This window comes from Quercus suber, unplaced genomic scaffold, assembly GCF_002906115.3.
Source record: "Quercus suber isolate HL8 unplaced genomic scaffold, Cork oak 2.0 scaffold_501, whole genome shotgun sequence".
In the NCBI taxonomy this organism is placed as follows: domain Eukaryota; kingdom Viridiplantae; phylum Streptophyta; class Magnoliopsida; order Fagales; family Fagaceae; genus Quercus; species Quercus suber.
The window spans coordinates 391,190-411,170 of NW_027069950.1; the positions used below are offsets into that span (position 1 = coordinate 391,190).

General features: G+C 33.8%; 2 protein-coding genes across 2 annotated transcripts; one reads left to right on the top strand and one right to left on the bottom strand.

Annotated features, from left to right (window-relative positions):
* Positions 1 to 2,839: 2,839 nt before the first annotated feature.
* LOC112007667 (probable glucan 1,3-beta-glucosidase A) lies at positions 2,840 to 9,960 on the top strand. Its single transcript, XM_024040029.2, has 11 exons — positions 2,840 to 3,337; positions 3,516 to 3,609; positions 3,709 to 3,824; positions 3,949 to 4,068; positions 5,535 to 5,717; positions 6,384 to 6,542; positions 7,361 to 7,530; positions 7,625 to 7,777; positions 8,665 to 9,017; positions 9,302 to 9,481; positions 9,642 to 9,960. The coding sequence occupies exons 1-11, from the start codon at positions 3,320 to 3,322 to the stop codon at positions 9,725 to 9,727; spliced, it is 1,632 nt and encodes a 543-aa protein (XP_023895797.1). The 5' UTR covers positions 2,840 to 3,319; the 3' UTR covers positions 9,728 to 9,960.
* LOC112007666 (uncharacterized) lies at positions 9,759 to 19,183 on the bottom strand. The gene is made up of 6 exons (XM_065763268.1): positions 18,838 to 19,183; positions 18,598 to 18,739; positions 18,241 to 18,310; positions 13,294 to 13,664; positions 11,877 to 12,375; positions 9,759 to 11,170 (listed from the first exon to the last, which is right to left on the bottom strand). The coding sequence occupies exons 1-6, from the start codon at positions 19,001 to 19,003 to the stop codon at positions 10,022 to 10,024; spliced, it is 2,397 nt and encodes a 798-aa protein (XP_065619340.1). The 5' UTR covers positions 19,004 to 19,183; the 3' UTR covers positions 9,759 to 10,021.
* Between the last annotated feature and the right edge of the window lie 798 nt (positions 19,184 to 19,981).

Genomic DNA, 19,981 nt, shown 5'->3' on the forward strand with positions numbered 1-19,981 from the left:
ATTTGGGCCTAATACCGTAGGAGGCAGCCCAGGCCAATATAACAAAAAAGGCCCCTACAAACTTTTAATCTGAATTGTTGAGAAAGTATTGCAAGGTGCAATAGCACCATATCTTAATTCCCTTTGATCCAACTATAGCAAGTAGACGGTTCAAACAAGTTGAGTTGGGTTCGGTTTGGGTCGATTTGGTTCATGTTAAAAGTGTTATTTAAAGCAGGTTGAAAATAGTTGGGTCAGTCAGGTTGGGTTGGATCGACTCGTATTTTTTCATATGAAATTTTTTATATTTAAAAAAATTACAAATTACTTAGTATGAAATGCATTTCTTTGAATTCATCCATTGGAGGAAGAGCTCACCTTGATGTATTGATACTTATTCAATAGTTATAAAAATTAACCACTGCCCAAATTTATGTTTTGGGCCTAAGCATGTTCCTGGCAGTTGGATCGGTCTCAACTCCCTTACTCAGAACATTTGGGCCTAATACCGTAGGAGGCAGCCCAGGCCAATATAACAAAAAAGGCCCCTACAAACTTTTAATCTGAATTGTTGAGAAAGTATTGCAAGGTGCAATAGCACCATATCTTAATTCCATTTGATCCAACTATAGCAAGTAGACGGTTCAAACAAGTTGAGTTGGGTTCGGTTTGGGTCGATTTGGTTCATGTTAAAAGTGTTATTTAAAGCAGGTTGAAAATAGTTGGGTCAGTCAGGTTGGGTTGGATCGACTCGTATTTTTTCATATGAAATTTTTTATATTTAAAAAAATTACAAATTACTTAGTATGAAATGCATTTCTTTGAATTCATCCATTGGAGGAAGAGCTCACCTTGATGTATTGATACTTATTCAATAGTTATAAAAATTAACCACCGCCCAAATTTATGTTTTGGGCCTAGGGCCCTATTTAAAGACTGGGGTATGTCCGAAGAGGAGTATATGATTGATAAGGATCGCAGGTGAGAGAAATATGCATGGAAATGATCAAAGAATATAGTCTGAAGAGTATGTCCTCCTCGGATATGAAGCATATCGATCAAGCAAGTACTTGGGGGGTTTGAGTGACTTTCCTGGCAATTCCAATGATAAGACCCGACGAAGATACTTGATGGGACATATACTCAAGTGAACGTTTAGATGAAGAACAAGTTGACGATTAGGATAGTCTAGAAGAAAACTATATAAGTGTAAAAATCCTCTTAGAGGGAAAAGAAAGGAGGGTGACTGGAGCTCTAAAAATTGTATTAGCCTTTTAAACACTAATTTATCTCTTCGGATATCATTTTATTTGAATGTTACATGTGTTTTTATACTTGTTCATCCTTTGCAATCTTCACCAGACGTTGCTTGGATAACTTAGTCTAGCTCTTTCACCCACTCTCTACAAATTCATTGTATTGGGCTTGTTGATCTCATATCCAATATCTTTTGGGCCTAAGCTACAATTATAGACCCCACAAGACAAATGACATGGTTCACCAGAGGATTGTATAATTTCTCCTTGGTGTGATGGTCACTCCATAAGTATAAGTACTTGTAGAGTGTAGGGTAAAAGTCAAAGTTCAAATTTCTAAGAGAAAGTTTCATACACATATACTAATATACATAATTTCTATCTTGTATTAAAAAAAGTAGTTATAAAAATTATACAAATTTTCAGAATTAAAAGAACAAAAACACAAAAGGAGACTCAAATCTAATTAAAACCATCAATAAAGAGAGTATAGAAAATCATCTTCAATTATCATGATTTGGCCGAACTGCAGCTTCAATTTCACATTTCACAGATAATATATATATATATATATATATAATATTTTTGCTACTTGTTACAGTAAATAGCTGTGCACTGTAGTAAAGTAGCTAAAACTTTTTAACTATAGTACCATTGTTGTAGCATGTATTTTAAGTATTAGGCTGTGTTTGTTTCGTGTAAAACGTTCTCCGGAAAATACATATTTTTGGGAAATGCTATTTTCCGGAAAAGGAAAATATTTTTAAGTGTTTGGTTGAATTATGAAAATTGTTGTGGAAAATATTTTTATGTGTTTGGATGTATTTAAAATGCTATTTTCCAGAAAATTTTTCACATTATTACAAAAAATTTCAACATCACATCCAATTCAACAACAATTTCCGGCAGCAAATTCCAACAACAACAACAATAATCAATTCATCCAAAAAAAAAAACAACAACAACAATCAAAAAAAAAAAAAAAAAAACGGAGAGATCGAGGAAGAGAGAGTGTGGAGGCGACGGGTCTGGGTCGGCGACGAGATCGAGGTTCGTGGGTTGCTCTGGGTTTGTCGGTTCGTGGGTTGCTCTGGGTTAAAGGCAATGGGTTGCGTTGGGTCGAAGGCGATGGGTTGCTCTGGGTTCGTCGGTTCGTGGGTTGCTGGGTTCGTCTATTCGTGGGTCGAAGGTCGCCGGCGGTTGCTCGTGCAATTGCTTCGGGCTTGGTCTCTCTCGCCGGCGGTTCCTGGGGCTTGGTCGCTGGTCTGGGTCTCTCTCTCTCTCTCTCTTTCTTCGTGCTCTCTCTCTCTGTTTTCCGAAAAATAGCATTTGAATTGAAAATAGAAGGTGAAATGAATTTCACCCGTGGGAGCTCTATTTTACAGTTAAAGCTGAAATAATTTTCAATTGACCGAATTTTTCAAATCAACCAAACACTTAAGTTTTACGAAAATAGTTTTCCGGAAGTACTTTGAAGTCAAAACAAACGCACCCTTAGTTGCGTTAAAAATAACAATACAGCTATTTAGTGCGACTGTTACTAGTGCTCTTAAACCTGTTTCTGCAAACGTAGAAGAAGGAAACCTCGAAAAAAAAAAAAAAAAAAAACAAAACTACATCTCTCCCACTAGAAGCTGATCATACACGAGCTTAAACAAAACCAACAAACAAACAAATCACATGGAAGTCTAGATAAGGTGGTGGAACCACCTCTTCAGTTTGATTACCTCTTTCCCCATCCATACCTTGCTCAAAAGCTCACATATACCTCTTGGCTTTTTAGTTTTTTTTAGTGTTTTTTTAAAACCATTTCCTACCTTTCTCCAATCAACCAATTAAAACGAAAATAAGCCCACCAAAATGCCTTCAAAAATCTCCAACATCCAAAACCAAAAGTCACGTTGTTTTGCTCTTTCTTAGTTTTCCAATTTTCACAACTACTGCATGTCAACACTTTTGCCGCCACACTCTTTTCTTTCTTTTGTACTCCAAAAGATTGTTGTTTAATTCTACTCTTATTTTAATGGGTTTTGTTTTGTTTTGCCTTTGGACAAAAGTTTCAACTTTCAACAAAATATTAGTTAATGGGGTATCGAAAAAAGGTATACTTTGTGCTTGTTTACAAGGCTGAATTTGGTATTAATTGAGTGATAAGGAAGGAGTTACTGAGATTCTTCCATGTGGGGGTGTTGGGGAGAGCTTGGAATTTGAATAATCTTTTCATTCTTTATTGGGTAGCCAATGGATACTATATTTTACCTTTCTTGAACCTTTTTGAAGGGGGGGCCTGCATTCTTCATGGAACTCACTTTTAGCAAATGGGTATGTGCATTTCTACTGTGTTGTTGGCTCAACTTCTCCAAGGGATACTCAGGTATGCTCAAATCTATTAACTTCAATTTCTTGGATTCTCTGATTGTTTCTTGAGAATTGAGACTGGTTTTTCTTATGTTGCATCTGTTGGTTCCTTAAGTGGAGGGATTACGTGGGGATTCTAAAGTTAAAGCAGTGAACTTGGGGGGTTGGCTGGTTGTGGAAGGTTGGATTAAGCCGTCACTGTTTGATGGCATTCCCAATGGAGACATGCTTGTGAGTTTCTTATCCAAGTTTTGTTTATTATTTTTTTGGGTTTATGAGTCTTGGTCCTCTTGGATATATTCTGGGTTCTTTTATGGCTGATTTGGCTGACCCATTTCTGGGAATGGCAATGCAGGATGGAACAGAGGTACAATTTAAGTCAATGAAATTGCAGAAGTATGTGTCTGCAGAGAATGGAGGAGGTATGTATGTTACAGTTAGCAGAGATGTTGCATCTTCGTGGGAAAGCTTTAAGGTGAGATGCCCGATCACATTGTTTGGTGCATGTGATTTTCTACTGGCTCTGATATAGTTTGGTGTGTAAATTGTGATAAAACTGCTACTAATCCCAAAAGCTTCAGCTGTCTGGATAGGATGATTTAATCATTTAACTATTATTCTAACGTTCCCCCTCGAGTGAGACACAGACTCTCGCAATTGTCCAATGGTTTAAGTTGTCAAGAAATTGTGAATTTAATCATTTAACTAATATTCTAACGAATTGGTTTTTAGTCCTAATTAATTGAAGGAACTTTTTATGTTGATTTATTCAGTGAATTATCTATATTTTTTTTTTCTCCTTTTTCTTATAATTTTTCTTCTCCCTAAAGTATCAATGCTAATTGTGTAAAATTTTCCTTTGTTTGAATTCCTTGAGTTCAATCTTTGTGTGAGACTTGAATATACTGTGAACTTGTTCAAAGCTGGACCTAATTGATATTTTAGATACAGAATCTAGTTAGGATAACTTATGCATAATAAGTTACTTTACCTGTCTGTTTGCATGAAACATTACAAGGTGAGGAAAGTTTTAAAAATCACTGAAGTAAGACTGGCCTGCACATAGGCAATATTTGTCTTGACTTGGAAAGAAAAATAAATGACTTTAAAGATATAGATAATAGAATGAAAGCGAGACAAAATTTTTGTTAAAGGAACGAGGGAATGGAAGCCTGTGTCTCTGATTTTTCATCTGCAGCTTGCTAAACAAGAGTCATATACTTTATGAAGTGAGAATGAAGAGTTGTAAGAGCTTTTGTGTTTAACAATCCAAAAATTTGGATGAGGCTTTTTGGTAATGGAATCATTTCTCAGATCAAAATGGGCAAAAAATCCCAACCATCTCATTTGTTGTGGGGATGAAATTTTACTGGAACATATTTTCCTGCAGAGTGAATAGGACAAATTACCAAGAAGAAGAAAAATTAATGTCAGATTTTCATGTTTTACAGTGATTAGTACTTTGAGTTGCTGGTGCTAACCCAAAACATAAAAAAGTTTATCTTTGCATGAACATTTGTTATTTAGAGATGTATGAATAGAATTGGGCTTTTCTAGGGTTTTATTTTCTCCCTTTATTTATTTATTTATTTTTCTCTTTATTTTGAGGAATGGGAAGTAAAAATTTCATGGATAACTGCTCCCAGGAGTAACACAATAATGTGCCTGTTGAGAGATGGTGGAAAAATCGAATTTTGAGGTCCCTACTAGTTGTATCAAGCAACTGTCATTACTAGTTCATCTTCATTGAAATAATCTTATATTCATTTTCATTGCTTGGAGGCTAAGAAGTAATGTTTTGTCTTTTATGTATAACTGAATGAACATGACAGCCTCTTTTGATGTTCTGAACTAATTATCATAACCTCATTAATTAGTTTGTGGATTTCAATACGAGAAGTGCTCCTGATGAAGTTTTCTCTCTACTTTATCCTCCTACAGTTATGGAGAGTTTCAGAATCAGAATTTCAGTTTCGCACCTCCCAAGGCCAATTTCTAACATGTGATGGAGTAGGTTGCTCTATCTCTGCAACTGCAGAATCACCTTCCATGTCAGAAACATTTTTCATTGAAAGGAATAACAGTAGAGTTCACATCAAACTCAAGAGTGGGGCTTATTTGCAGGTATAATTTTTCACCCTCTTTCTGTGTTTAGGAAAAGATTCAAAAGTAACCGCATTGTCTGCATTGCATTTGTAGCAAAAAATGATGTGCAGACATGCTTGTTAGCTTGCAGTGTGAATGTTCCATTACCAATTGGAGCATAGTGTTAAACATCTTCAGCCATACCTTTTTTTTTTCCTCTGTGAATCAGTTTCCAAAATCTCTCATTTTGGGATCCAACAGTCATTTGGATTTGAGAATGATTTATCAACTGATAGGGAAGTTGTAAATAAATTTAAACCATTGATAACAATAAAATTGTGCAAAAGTTTCTGCTTAATTAATAAAAATATAAATCAGGGACAATGAGAATCAGAAATAATGCAATTATTTTTCACGATAGTCATATATTCATGAATCAACTCTATTTATATACTTTGGCGCATTTATTGAAGATTCAGAGGACTTTGTCAAGTTGTGCTCATAAAAAGTTTGAGATAATCCAGTGGTCAGAATTAGGCTTTAATTGGCTTGCAGCCATCAAATACTTTTAAACCATGTCATATGCACCACTGTGTCAAAACTAAACCTGCCGCATTTGAGATTATGTCATCGTGCAATTGCCTCTTCATAGGATGTTAAAAATTATTATTTATAGAAATGTGATAGCATATACTCCCTTTTTAGGCTACAATAGAAAATCAGCTCACTGGAGACTATCCAGGGACGCCGGGATGGGATGATAATGAAGCCACATTTGAGATGATGATTGTAGCAAATAACTTGCATGGAGATTACCAGCTTGCAAACGGATATGGGCAAAATGATGCCAAAAAGGTTCTTCAGGTAACTCCATGTCTTCTGCAACACCTATTTGTTTCTTTTCTTAAAAATCTTATCAACCAGTATACCAGGTGGAAAGGCACCCTCTATATTAATTTATCTGGGTATTCTCATAAACTTAGGTAATCTGCAAAGATGTCAAGATCCAAAAGGTAGAGATTAAAATTAAAAAGCCAGGGGTATTTAGCACTGGTTTATTTTCACACACAGTATATTTTTATTTTTATTTTCTATTTGACTAATTTAATGAGAAGTAATGAATAGTGGTGGTAAAGGTCTGAGATAAAATTTAACAGCTTAAATATTCATAGTAGCATTTCCTGACACTTCAACAGCATTTTGTATTGGTAAGTATTACTGAAAGTAAAATGCATAAGAAAGACTTCTTTTAGTACATGTTTAGCAATCAACTCTTTTTTGTGTTAGCCATGTGTTTATCTCCAAATCTTTGTCTGCACTTATCTAGCAAATGAGCATGGCCATGTGATCTTTAGAATGCTTTAGTTAGTATTCTTATTTTACTTTGTATAGGTATGAAAAAGATTTTACATATCCATGAGCCATATAAAGCCCCTTGAGAACAATCTCTTGGTTTTAATTTATTATAAGACTGAAATATTTTCTAGATGAGAGTTATATATTCTTTCAAGCCAATGAGCTAGCTAGCATCTCCTCCCCTTGCAAGTGTTAGGTGGAAGGTGAGGTTGTGGGTTAGAGACCCACTGGGTGCGTGCATAAATTACGAATAAAAAAATATAGTTAAAGATTCCTCCAGTGTTATCTTCTTGTCTTATTAGTTTATCAACCTTTTGAAACTGCAGAGACATAGAAACACTTTTATCACTACCGAAGATTTCCATTTTTTGTATAGACATGGAATAAATACTGTGAGGATCCCAGTTGGCTGGTGGATTGCTTCTGATCCTAATCCTCCTGCTCCATTTATTGGAGGTACTCTGGAAGCTCTGGATAATGCATTCTCATGGGCACAGTAGGTCTTGCTTTCACCATATTCTGTTCTGATTGGTGACACTTTGGAACTTAGCATTTCCTTCTGATATTGTACCTGAAAATTTTTGGTGCAGAGCCTATAACATTAAGTGCATAATCGACCTTCATGCAGCTCCTGGCTCCCAAAATGGGATGGAACATAGTGCTAGTCGAGATGGTTTTACAGGCTGGCCTTCTCCAGATTACATCTCTCAAACATTGGATGTTATAGATTTTCTAGCTTCCAGGTACATTCTGCAGTCTGCACAAGTTATTGGATTGTTAAGATATAGTCACCGTTCAGAGTTATCCGCTTGTTCTTTTAAATATCTATCAAAAGTGTCAGATTTTTTAGGGTTAGTGTTGAGCATTAAAACCTTACATACTTTTATTGAAATTTTATTTTATCTAGGAATCATATTAGTTTTATGGGGATGATTAGTTGATGGGGTTGAAATGAGTCAACTTTAGATCCATTGCAATTCTGCATGTTTGTTTCCCATCCAAAAGATAGTTTTTTTTTTTTTTTTTTTTGGGGTGGGGGAATCAATTGCTTAAGAGGGATTCATCACCATAATAATGTTTAAAAATATAGAACCAGGCTTGTATATTGAAATCAGAAAAGGGAATTCTATCAATAAAATTCTTGAAACAATAGAGTATGATAATCAACAGAACTCCATTTAGTCATATCATTGGCATATAATGAAGAACATAAAGAATTTATTTTGGTGAACTGATAGCAAACAAAGCATTTTACTAATTGTGGCATTAAAGTATCATCTTCATTCGACTAGAAGATTCACCCAGGTTCTTGCTGCTCTTGGAGGAAACTCTCCCACTTACAACATACTTCATATATTTCTGACTAGCACTTATGTCTACTACGCTTTCATGAAAGCCATCATTGAAGGCTTCACAAAGCATGGTGCATTTGTTTTCCATATATACCATCTTTTCTGTGCCTCCCTGCTGCTCTCTTTCACTGAGAGAGTTGAGGTATTATTCTGTAATATGATTTGTTGAATGATGGTAAAAATTCCAGTTGAAGAATCTCTATGTTTTTCACCTTGTCCTTAAGGATAGTTCAGCCCCTCTGAAATTTACCATAAAATATGGCTTCTTTCATTTGCAGGTATGCAAAACATCCAGCATTACTAGGAATTGAGCTCTTAAATGAACCATCAGCAGCCACAGTTCCATTGGATACTTTAGTTTCATATTACAAACAAGGCTACCAAATTGTTCGAAAGTACTCATCAATGGCTTATGTAATAATTTGCCAAAGAATTGGCAATGCAGATCCCTTGGAACTTTATCAGGCCAACATAGGCTCTCACAACATAGTGGTGGATTTGCATTTCTACAATCTCTTTGACCCTTTCTATGTTAATATGAGCGCTGCGGATAATATACAATTCATATACAAGAGCAGGGAAGACCAATTACGGGCCCTCAACAGCACAAATGGTCCACTTGTTTTTGTTGGTAAGTCAAAAGTTTGCGTTCTGTCTTTTATTAAGCACTACTCTACTTAGAGGTCCTACACATCAAATTTTGAATTCAGATATCAACATATCAAATGAACCTTTTCTTTCTTAATATGTAGGTCAAAACAAACTAAAATTAAATTGAAATTTTTTGTGCATAGAGAGGACAACTATTGTTTCTTTGTCTTTCTTAGTATTCTGAATTTGAAACCCTAGTTTCCCTAGTTTCTTCTGACACAAATACTATTGTTTCTTAGTATTTTGAAAGTGGATTGATTTCAGGGGAATGGGTGAATGAATGGAATGTGACGAGTGGGTCTCAGACAGATTACCAAGAGTTTGGGAAGGCTCAGTTAGAGGTTTATGATTCAGCTTCCTTTGGATGGGCATATTGGACACTAAAAAATGACAGAAAGCACTGGGATTTTGAATGGAACATAAGGAACAATTATCTCCAACTAGGTAAATACTCTTGGCTCGTCTGGTTTCTGTCTCGCATGCACAAAATGCATAAAATGCACAAATCTTGGTAGTGAATCTAAGTTCCTTAATTACTTCTTACATTTGCTGTTACAAGCAAGTCAATTTTTTGGTATTGTATGAAGTCTATATATTTGTGCAGGTGATTCACCCAACAAGAAAATTTTCAACAGTTTAATGTTGCTTGGGTTGACATGTGCTTGGTTCTGCATTCATTCTTTATTGTGAAGTTACAACTAAGTTGCATCATGACCTACCGTTGAAGAGGAAGATTCTACCATGCGGCATTTCTTTGATTTTTGGCTTCTCAACCATCACATTTGTGTTCTTTTACAAAATTGCAAAGTGCAATAATATTGTTATAACAGAAAGCATCTACAGAATTTGTAGATGATACTGTAAAAACTTCAAGGCTATATGTATTACAGTGAATAATATTCAGAGGAAAATTTTCTTCCTAATCTCGCTTTCCTAGTAGCCTTCTGTGCAAATGCACTTTCTCATGTCAACTCATTCTGTTATCTAAAGCCATCTTTTGTAAACAAAAATGTAAAGTCTCTTGACCACCTGACCAACCGAAAAGTATCCTACAAAAAGAACAACCAGAAATCCAAAATATGATAAAGGCAGATAAACGAATCCCATGACTTCCCCAATTGGTGTGTAAAGAATTGCAATGCCAATGGCCGAAATCACAACTGTTGAACAGATCACAGGCCATGAGGCAACCTCCTGAATGAAGGGAATTTTCTCTGTCCGGATCAAGTGGATAATTAAAGTTTGCATAAGAAGCCCTTCGATAAACCAAGCAGAATGAAAGAATTTGTTGTCTTCTAGAGTGGTAGCTTGGTAATAGAAACAAAGGAACACGAGAGTGGCTACATCACAAATAGTACACACGGGCCCGTTCCATAATATGAACAAAGGTAAGCCTTTCCTGGACCATCTTTGTGGGGTTTTCACATAATCTTCTTCCATCTTGTCCCACGGGATAGCAATTTGACCCACACTATACAAAAAGTTTTGCGTAAGAAGCTGTTTTGCAGTCAGTGGCTCATACTGAAGGACCAGGGTTGCTATTAGGAGTGAAATAACACTTCCTACATTAGCAATAACTGACATTTTTAAGTACTTCATAGTATTCCCAAAAGTAAGCCGACCCTGCTCAACTCCGGCAACAAGGACGTTGAGGTCTTTCTCTAGTAAGATAATGTCAGCAAAGTCTTTTGCAACTGATACTCCTGAGTCAACTGATATACCTACATTGGCAGCATCCAATGCCAGGGAGTCATTTACACCATCTCCTAAAAACCCAACAACATGCTTGCCAACCGTCTGCAATGACTGTACTACTCGGAGTTTCTGAGTTGGAGTAAGCCTAGCTAGTACTGTTGCTCGTTTAACAGTCTCATGGAAGATATCCTGGCTGAGTAGCTCAAGCTCGGGTCCAGTAGTTACATGGGTTGTTTTGATGCCTACTTCCTTGCAAACCCTTATCGCAAGGGAGAGTGAATCACCTGTTAATACCTTTGCTTTCACCCCCTTCTCAGCCAACAGCCACAAAGCTTGCTTTGCTGAGTCCTTGGGTGGGTCAAAGAATGTTACAAGGCCGAGGAACACCATGTCTGATTCAAAAGCCTCATCATTGGCCATGCTTCCATTACTGTTTTGCTGCAACATAAGAAATAGAACTATGAGTATATACTTTTTAAGTTGACTCAATTCTTCTGTATTGGTTATCATTCTCACTATCCCACAGTTTGCAGAATGACAAGAAACACTAATTACAAATATGATTCGCTAGAACTCTTAACACACTATGTTATAAATGGGAAAGGATGGAATCATAGGGGGTTTTTATGAGGAGTTCCTGTATACTCATGCATACACATTACACACAACTGTGCAAATATACCGATGGAATTTTGTACTTAAAGCTCTCTGAAATGAAGGAAGATCTTTTATACCTTTTACTTCTGCTAGAAATAATATGAAGAAATTTGCTTGGGCTGCATCAACTAGGTAGTTAGTAACTATTGAACTTGAACACTCCTATTATATGTGACTTCATAGTTCAGATGTACCTTGGAACTGTAATTAGTTCAAACTCAGCTGAGCTGATTGCTATGAAACCATGTTTTCTGTCTAAAGTGTGTTAGTTTTGGTTAAAACCAAGTCCAACAAATTAGTATTTGGTAGTTCGTTTACTGTGCCACTTATTGTCTTTTACCAGTACTATGACGTCACATCAGGCAACAAAGGAAAAGGAATGTTTTGAATATATAAAGCAAGCAGAAGCTATAAGATTTTTCAAACTCTGTTGGATAGAATTAAATATTTTAGAACACAGGAGAGACAAAGAGAGATCCTGACGCACCAGTTTCAGCCTCTTTATTGCTACTCCTATAGTCCTTAATCCCTCATTGCTTACTTCTTCTGCCATACTTAGAATCCTCTGATAGTCTTCTGAGGATAAAGTTGAAATTGCACCACTGTCAACATGCTCAATGAAAGAACAAACTTTCATTACTTCTTCCAGTGCACCTTTTGTTATCATGAATCGTTTGAGGAATTGATGGTTTCTATCTTCTGCATATGACTCTGTTTCCAAAATAACAGAAACTCTTCTTCTTATGAAATCAAATGGGATCTCATCTATCTTGCTCCACTTGGATGGCTGGAACCTGTACCCATTTGTATATACATATGCCAAAATTGCATCATCCAGAGGATACTTCTGGTCAGTCTTGAAGTAGGAGTTAAGGAATGCAAACCGTAGAACCTTTTCTTTGGGTAAACCCTGGCTGTCAAGATGATTAACCATGATTGCACGGTTCATGGTAAGTGTACCTGTCTTATCAATGCATAAGACATCCCTGAACAAAGAGAGGAAATAAATGAAAAACGGGACATAAAATGTTGTAATCTCAAAATGAAAATGTTGATGAATTAGCAATTACAAAATGGATGACAGTAACCAGGTTAAGACTCAAAAGGGTATCTCCTTTGCCTAGTTTAGCATCTAACTGTAAATATTATTCACTTTCAAGTTCATGGAAATGGCTTGACACCTGGCTTGGTCAGACTTAGTTCATGTTGTACTGGAACAGTATGTCCTCCTCCATCAAATTGTTTGGATAGACCTATTAATATGATAAAATGAGTTAGTAGCACTTTTCTTTAATAGAATGTGAACTAGGGTTATTGAAAATTTTAGTTCAGTATTGACAACATAAAACCCGAGACAATAACTACAACCCAGTCAAATTCTAACATTCTTTTCTCTAATAATTAACATACAGTTCCACCATCCAATAATTTACTTAATAACCGAAAACATCAAATGGTACTGCTTTTGTACACTTGATCTTGTTAGAAGTATTGGTTAAATGATTAAATTTATCATATCCCAATAGCTTAACCTTTTGGGACAATCGGTAATTTAACAGATCTATTAACCATGACATATCATGGTGAGATTTGAAGGAACTTGAATACTTGATCAATCATATATAAGATAAATGCATTCTTTTCCTGTGAATTTCTGATCCTTTTTCCAGTTTGGAATGAAGTGGGGAGGGATGGGTGCTAATTGGGGCATTCTAAGATGCAGAAAATGGTTTCTGATATTTAGGGTCAACAGGACTCTGCATTAAGTTCAAGATTTTTATAGATATGTGTGTTTATGTACATTTGTATGTAAACTGCAGCAAGTTCAAGAATTGTATAGATAAACATGTTTATGCAGTATTGAAACTATCTTCCAGTAAATTGTTAAGTAAATTTAAACTTACATTGATCCCATGTCTCGAATGGCAGTTATGCTTTTGACTATACATCTATCTCTGGCCATGGAAAGTGCTCCTTTAGCAAGACTTGTGTTAACAATGAGGGGAAGCATTTGAGGAGTCAGTGCACTTGCAACTGAGATTCCAAAAAGAAAACTTCCGCTCAAAGAATGGGATGTAAAGTAATCAGTTAAGACTATGATTGTGACTACTACAAGCATAACAGCAATAAGCACATAAGATATGCGGCGGACACCATTCTCGAAGTCATCTGGTGGTTTCTTCTTCCCTATGGCTGAAAACATGGTGCTCATGTAAGTCTTGGATCCAGTGGAAACTACTAGGCCGGTTCCACTGCCTGATACCACATTTGTTCCCTGAAATATTTTATTAGAACCAATATTATACTCTCAGTAATTTAAACATAATAACCAATACGCAACCAATTATGAAAGAGCCCTGATGAGAAGACAGACTTGTCAAAAAAATGAAAAGGACAACAAAATAGATAAAAATACTACCTGATCTACCCCCTCCGACCTAAGCCCAGGTCCAACAGCGAAATCTTTTAGATTTCAATCCCATTTGTCATTGGGTCCTCCAAAATTTATGATTTTGGGTTCTTGGGTTCATTAACATTGTAGAAGGTCTTGCTTTAAAATCAACTTCTTTATTGTATCAAAGTAAACTGTCCTATGTATGACTCTCTGATTTTTTCAGTAATGATGATGTTCTTAAAAGTGAACGGATGAAGCCCTAGGTTCATTTACCAGTTGACACTTCAAAATAAAGAAGTTCAGATATGGTTAGCCCCAAAACAATGATAATTTAGAAGCACAGAATAATCATCAGCTTCAGTTATTTATGCAGTGGCCTTTCTATATGTTATGCTTGGAAACATGATAAAAAAAAAATGTAGAAAGAAAAGGATAAATAGTAAAGACTCTGTAAAACATGATATGAAACTTATTTTTAGCCAACTCTACTCTACTCCCTTCCACTCTCCCTCCTTCCCTCTCCATCCAAACGGGCCAGAAAAGTTGGGACATCCAGACTATATAAAAAAAAATGGCATTTTAAAAATTCAAGATGAGACCTCTCTTAGACATTCTGATCAAGTTTTTTTTTTTTTTTTTTTTTTTTTTTTTTTTTTTTTTTTTTTTTTTTTTTTTTTTTTTTTTTTTTTTTTTTTTTTTTTTTTTTTTTTTTTTTTTTTTTTTTTTTTTTTTTCTCACACCTTGAAGTTTTTTTTTTTTTTTTTTTTTTTTTTTTTTTTTTTTTTTTTTTTTTTTTTTTTTTTTTTTTTTTTTTTTTTTTTTTTTTTTTTTTTTTTTTTTTTTAGGCTTTTTTTTTTTTTTTTTTTTTTATTTTGTCTTTCTCGTTTTTTTTTTTTTTTTTTTTTTTTTTTTTTTTTTTTTTTTTTTTTTTTTTTTTTTTTTTTTTTTTTACATTTTTTTTTTTTTTTTTTTTTTTTTTTTTCGATTTTTTTTTTTTTTTTTTTTTTTTTTTTTTTTTTTTTTTTTTTTTTTTTTTTTTTTTTTTTTTTTTTTTTTTTTTTTTTTTTTTTTTTTTTTTTTTTTTTTTTTTTTTTTTTTTTTTTTTTTTTTTTTTTTTTTTTTTTTTTTTTTTTTTTTTTTTTTTTTTTTTTTTTTTTTTTTTTTTTTTTTTTTTTTTTTTTTTTTTTTTTTTTTTTTTTTTTTTTTTTTTTTTTTTTTTTTTTTTTTTTTTTTTTTTTTTTTTTTTTTTTTTTTTTTTTTTTTTTTTTTTTTTTTTTTTTTTTTTTTTTTTTTTTTTTTTTTTTTTTTTTTTTTTTTTTTTTTTTTTTTTTTTTTTTTTTTTTTTTTTTTTTTTTTATTNTTCTACTTCAAGTAATATAGATAGGCTTAGTTAATAAGTGCCTTGAGGATGCAAGTTAAGGTGCATTTAATACTCTGTCATGTGTATTGGATTGGTGTTGCATGTGTAAGAAGGATGTGGAGAAGATTGGTCATTTAATGTTACATTGCCATGTAGTTAAAGAGTTGCGGAATATTGTATTTTCCTTATTTGGGGTTCATTGGGTGATACCATGTTCTGTTATGTTTACTCAAAAAAAAAAAAAAATGCTCTGTTATGGATCTTCTAGGTAACTGGTTGAACAAGTTTAGGCTGTTTAGCAGACTTAAGCCTACGGTGATTTGGAATATGATCTCTCATTGCATTGTGTGCGCTATTTGACAGGAGAAGAATGCTCAAACTTTTGAAGGAACTAAGAAAATTAATTTATGATTTGAAGCTATTTTTCCTACGGATGTTGCTAGAGTGGACAAATGCTTCGGGTGTTATTACTTTTAATTCATTGGCTGAGTTGTTAGATAGTTGTACTTTATTTGCACTATAGTTTTGATGTTTTTGTTGGATCCTTTGTACCCGGCCTGTGTGCTTTGGTTCCCCTTATTGATTTCTTTAAAAAAAAAAAAAATACTAGGACTAGAACTTACCCACTTGGCAAATTGTAAGTGGAGTAAATATGATAGGTTTATGTGAGTCTACAATTTCATCACTTACAACTCACCACATGGATAAGTTATGACAAAATTGTGACGAAAATTGCGATCCTAGTATTACTCATTTCTTTTTTTGATGAAGTTTTATAGTTATCAAAAAAGGTGCATTTAATACTCCATGAAATTATTATTATTTTTTTACATAAATAATAATAATAATAATAAAGTCAAACTATGCACAAATATCAAGAAAGCATACCCAACCACAATGAATTTGTATACAAACCAATTAATTATTGACAAATGTATTTTCTCATTTTGAAAAGTGTGCATTAGAACTCTTAATTGAATATTTATAATTTCTTAACTTGTGTTCTTAGGACACTTATTAACAAGACCTACATATACATTTTTAAAATTTTTATTTACATCTCACATTTCATATATTTAAAGGAAATTGTAGTGGCAGTGAGTTTGAGATTTCTCATGACTTATTGAAAATTGAAATTTAGGGATGTTTTTGCTGATCCAGTCCTTCAAATAAATTGCTTTAATTTTGTAGATAATGTTATCTGAAAAAAATCTTGGTGCATTTGCAATATAGTCTTATAATCAGCATTATAACTTCTGCTTTCAGTATAGTAGTTAAAACCATCCAACTTCAGTATTATAACTTCCGCTTTCAGTATAGCATTATAACTAAAGCCATCCAATTTTAATCGATGTAGTTAAAAGTTAAAACCAGTGCATCTAGACACAAAACCAATTGGTGACAGGTTCAAACCTTAATCATATTTTGAGAGAGTCATCCTGCACACTCTACTTCAAAATTGAGAGAGATAATTAGGCAAAGGAAAGTCCTGAACTAGACCGAGAGTAGGAAAATACCATGACTATAATAAGTATTAGAAGATAATGAGTCTATTACCTTTCTTGAGGAAGAAGTGAAAAAAAGTATGACCTCTAATAGAATAGAATGTTAGAAAAGAATTCATATGGCCAATCCAGACTAATCTGTTGAAGATACATAGCCAATCCCAAAAATTTGAGACTAAGGTTTGGTTGTTGTTCCTGCATTCTAGACTAACAAGATTATGTGCAAAACTTGACAAGCCCTAGAACCAGGCAGAAAAATCCACACTAAACACCAACCTATTGATGACTTCTACCAGATGTGGCTATTCAATTTTTGCAATTGTACTTTGTACACAAACCTTTCAGTATACTATTGATGGTATAGAGGGTAATTGCAATATGTTAGCCACAACACAAACTAAAATTTCCAGTAGACTCCTAATTACATGTCCCTACATATGGTATTTGAAACTATATGCCTACAGTTTATTCATCCTCCTAGCCCACAGGGAATACCGCATAATACCAATTTATTTAAGTACATTCTTGACATATTTGAACTAGTGGGGATCATCAAGTACACTAGAAAAGTGGTCACGCAAGAGATGGAGCCATTTTTTTCGTGAGCAAGTAATGCAAAGGGTATTTCATAAATATTTCATGCCCCATATGAAGCAGAGAATAGTTTATTAGGTCTGTTTCTAAATAGTTTGAACACAGTCGTACACATTTCCAGAGATGGTTCCGTGCAAACTAGAGTCAAAAACTGATATCCCCATTACGCTCACTGCTTTTCTTTAGCAACATCCGTTAATGCTTCAATTTGTTAGACATTCTTCTTTCCAAGAAGCTTCATTAAGCTAGGAATAGACACAAATATGATATGAAACGTTACTCTCAGGGTCATTAGCAGGGAAGTAGCTATTCATGGACATTGCCCCCCATTTATTTTTTTATTTGGGTTAAAATTATACTACTTCAATAACAAGCCTAGAAAAATTAACCCAACAACAAAAATTATCAATAGCAAAGCTAGAAAAAATTAAGTTCAATCAACCAATTTTACTCCAAACAAACAACTCGGCCGTTAAAAAATTTTAAACAAAATAATTTTACACTTACCCAACAGCAAACTCACGCATCAAAGATACATGCCAAGTTCCCTTTTTATAAATATTTGCATTGATATGTTTTAAGAAATAGTGATTGTGTCTTTATCTTTGTTAATAACTTAACACTAAATCTGAGTTTGACATGGATTATTTTTGTCAACTTATTTTACTATTTAGCTTATTTTTATTATTATTCATGGGTCTCACTGCATTTTTTTTGTATTATTTATGAGTCTTACTGAACTATTTCAGCTAACTTTTACCTTTAAATACGATAGTTTCAGTAAAAGATTTTAAGTTTCAACAAAATAAGCAAATCCCAAACAGAGCTTAAATGGATATTTTTTTCAAATTTCATAATAGTTTTATTTTTATTTTTATATACTTCTGCCCTCTCACTCCAGGTCTGGCGCTGGCCTAATTGACAGTCAAAGTCAGATTAATTTGTAAGAAGGGTACAATCTCATATTTGAAGTCGGATGAATTTCTAGAAATGGTACAATTTCATATTTGACTTGAAGGCTTCCAATTACTTTTACAACGATCTTATTATATATTATAAATTTATAGCTAAATTACAGATTTAGCCTCAAATTATTAAGAAAATTTCAATTTGGTCCCTGACATTATAAATTGTGTTAATTTAGCCACTCAACTTATAATTGGGTCAATTCTAAACCTTAATCTTTGAGAATGGGACTTAACAACACTCACACGTGCGCCCACAAAAAAAGAAAAAAGAAAAAAAGTACCATACAAAGTTCAAACAAGAAATTCAAGAAATCTGGGGAAAATTAAAGAGAAATATCAAATACTTTTTTTTGGCATTGTATTTACCATGCCGACAATTGTAAAACTAAGATATGAAGACAAGATTCTCACCTCTTTCGGTGGATCGAACATACTCGAAAACCAAGTCCTTATCCGACTGGGCCAAGGCGTATAACCAAGAGTACACCTTCTCTTCCGCCTCTGTCCTTGACCCCCCATCAATTTTATCTACAAAATTTCAAAGAGACATAAACACAAACACATAGCAAACAAAAACCATAGTCCCAAAAAAAACCTTAAAACAGAAACCCAGAAAAATCTCTTACTTCCAGACATAAGGCGGCGTAGAAACCCGAAAACAGAACTGGGGAATCCATCATTGGGTGCATCGGATTTGTCGTCGACAAGGTTTTGGCGAGTGGGGTCAGAAGAAGAAGGAAGCCTTTGGTTTTTGTTTGAGGTGAAAATGGTGGTGAGTTTGGGGCGTCCCATAAGAGCTATGTGTTGTTGGTCTATGGGATATGGAATATGACATACATGGAAAAGAGTAAACCAAGAAGATAATAAAAATGACGATGTTGATAAGACAACTTAAGCATTTTGTTGAGGTTAAAGAGGTTTGAAGAGAAGGTATAGAGAGAGAGAGAGAGAGAGAGAGAGAGAGTCAAATTTTAGTTTAAGAAAAAATTTGTGTTTTTTGATAGTTTGAGAGTTTGTTTCTCTCTCTAAACTCAAAAGTGACAATTTTTTGCCTACTAGCTTCAACTACCAGACTTCATATGACTGTTTGGTGTAGTTTTATGTTGCAGACTGAAAGAACCTAAAACCTAAATGGCGGTTAGAGACTGCTAAGTGCATCGTGCGTACCTCTCTCCTCCGGTTTGTCCTGCTATACCCAGACCGGGTTCAGAATAGCTCTTTTTTTATGTTTGTTTTTTAAGTTTGAACTTTGAACTTTTGAATCCAAACAGGGTCCACTGTGATTGTGATTGTTTTTTTTTTTTTTGATGAGGTGATTGTGATTGTTAAATGAATTTGTTTATGAGTTTTAATTTGATCTTTAGAATTTGTTGGGCAACATCTAAAAATCTACACCTAACTTAGTGGTTATGGTTTTATTATTTATAACTTTATCGGAACCAGCATAATTGTTTTTAGTCTTCCAAACAAGAGAGGAAAAGTAAACACCTTGACTTGCAAAGTTGCAAAACAACAATAGGATGTTATTTTGGTGCAATTGTTATTACGTTATTTTAATAAAGTTTTAATAAAAATTTTATAGTAAATATGAAAAATTATTAAAAAATAAAAGTCAATTTTTTTTTTTTTAGTTACGAAGTACTATATTTACAATTTTTTTACAAAATTTTCACAACAAATCATAAGTAGTAAATTGTTATTAGTTCAATTTAAATTATTTTTTGTCTACCCACAACAACGAATAACAACCCATTACTTAAGATTTGTTGT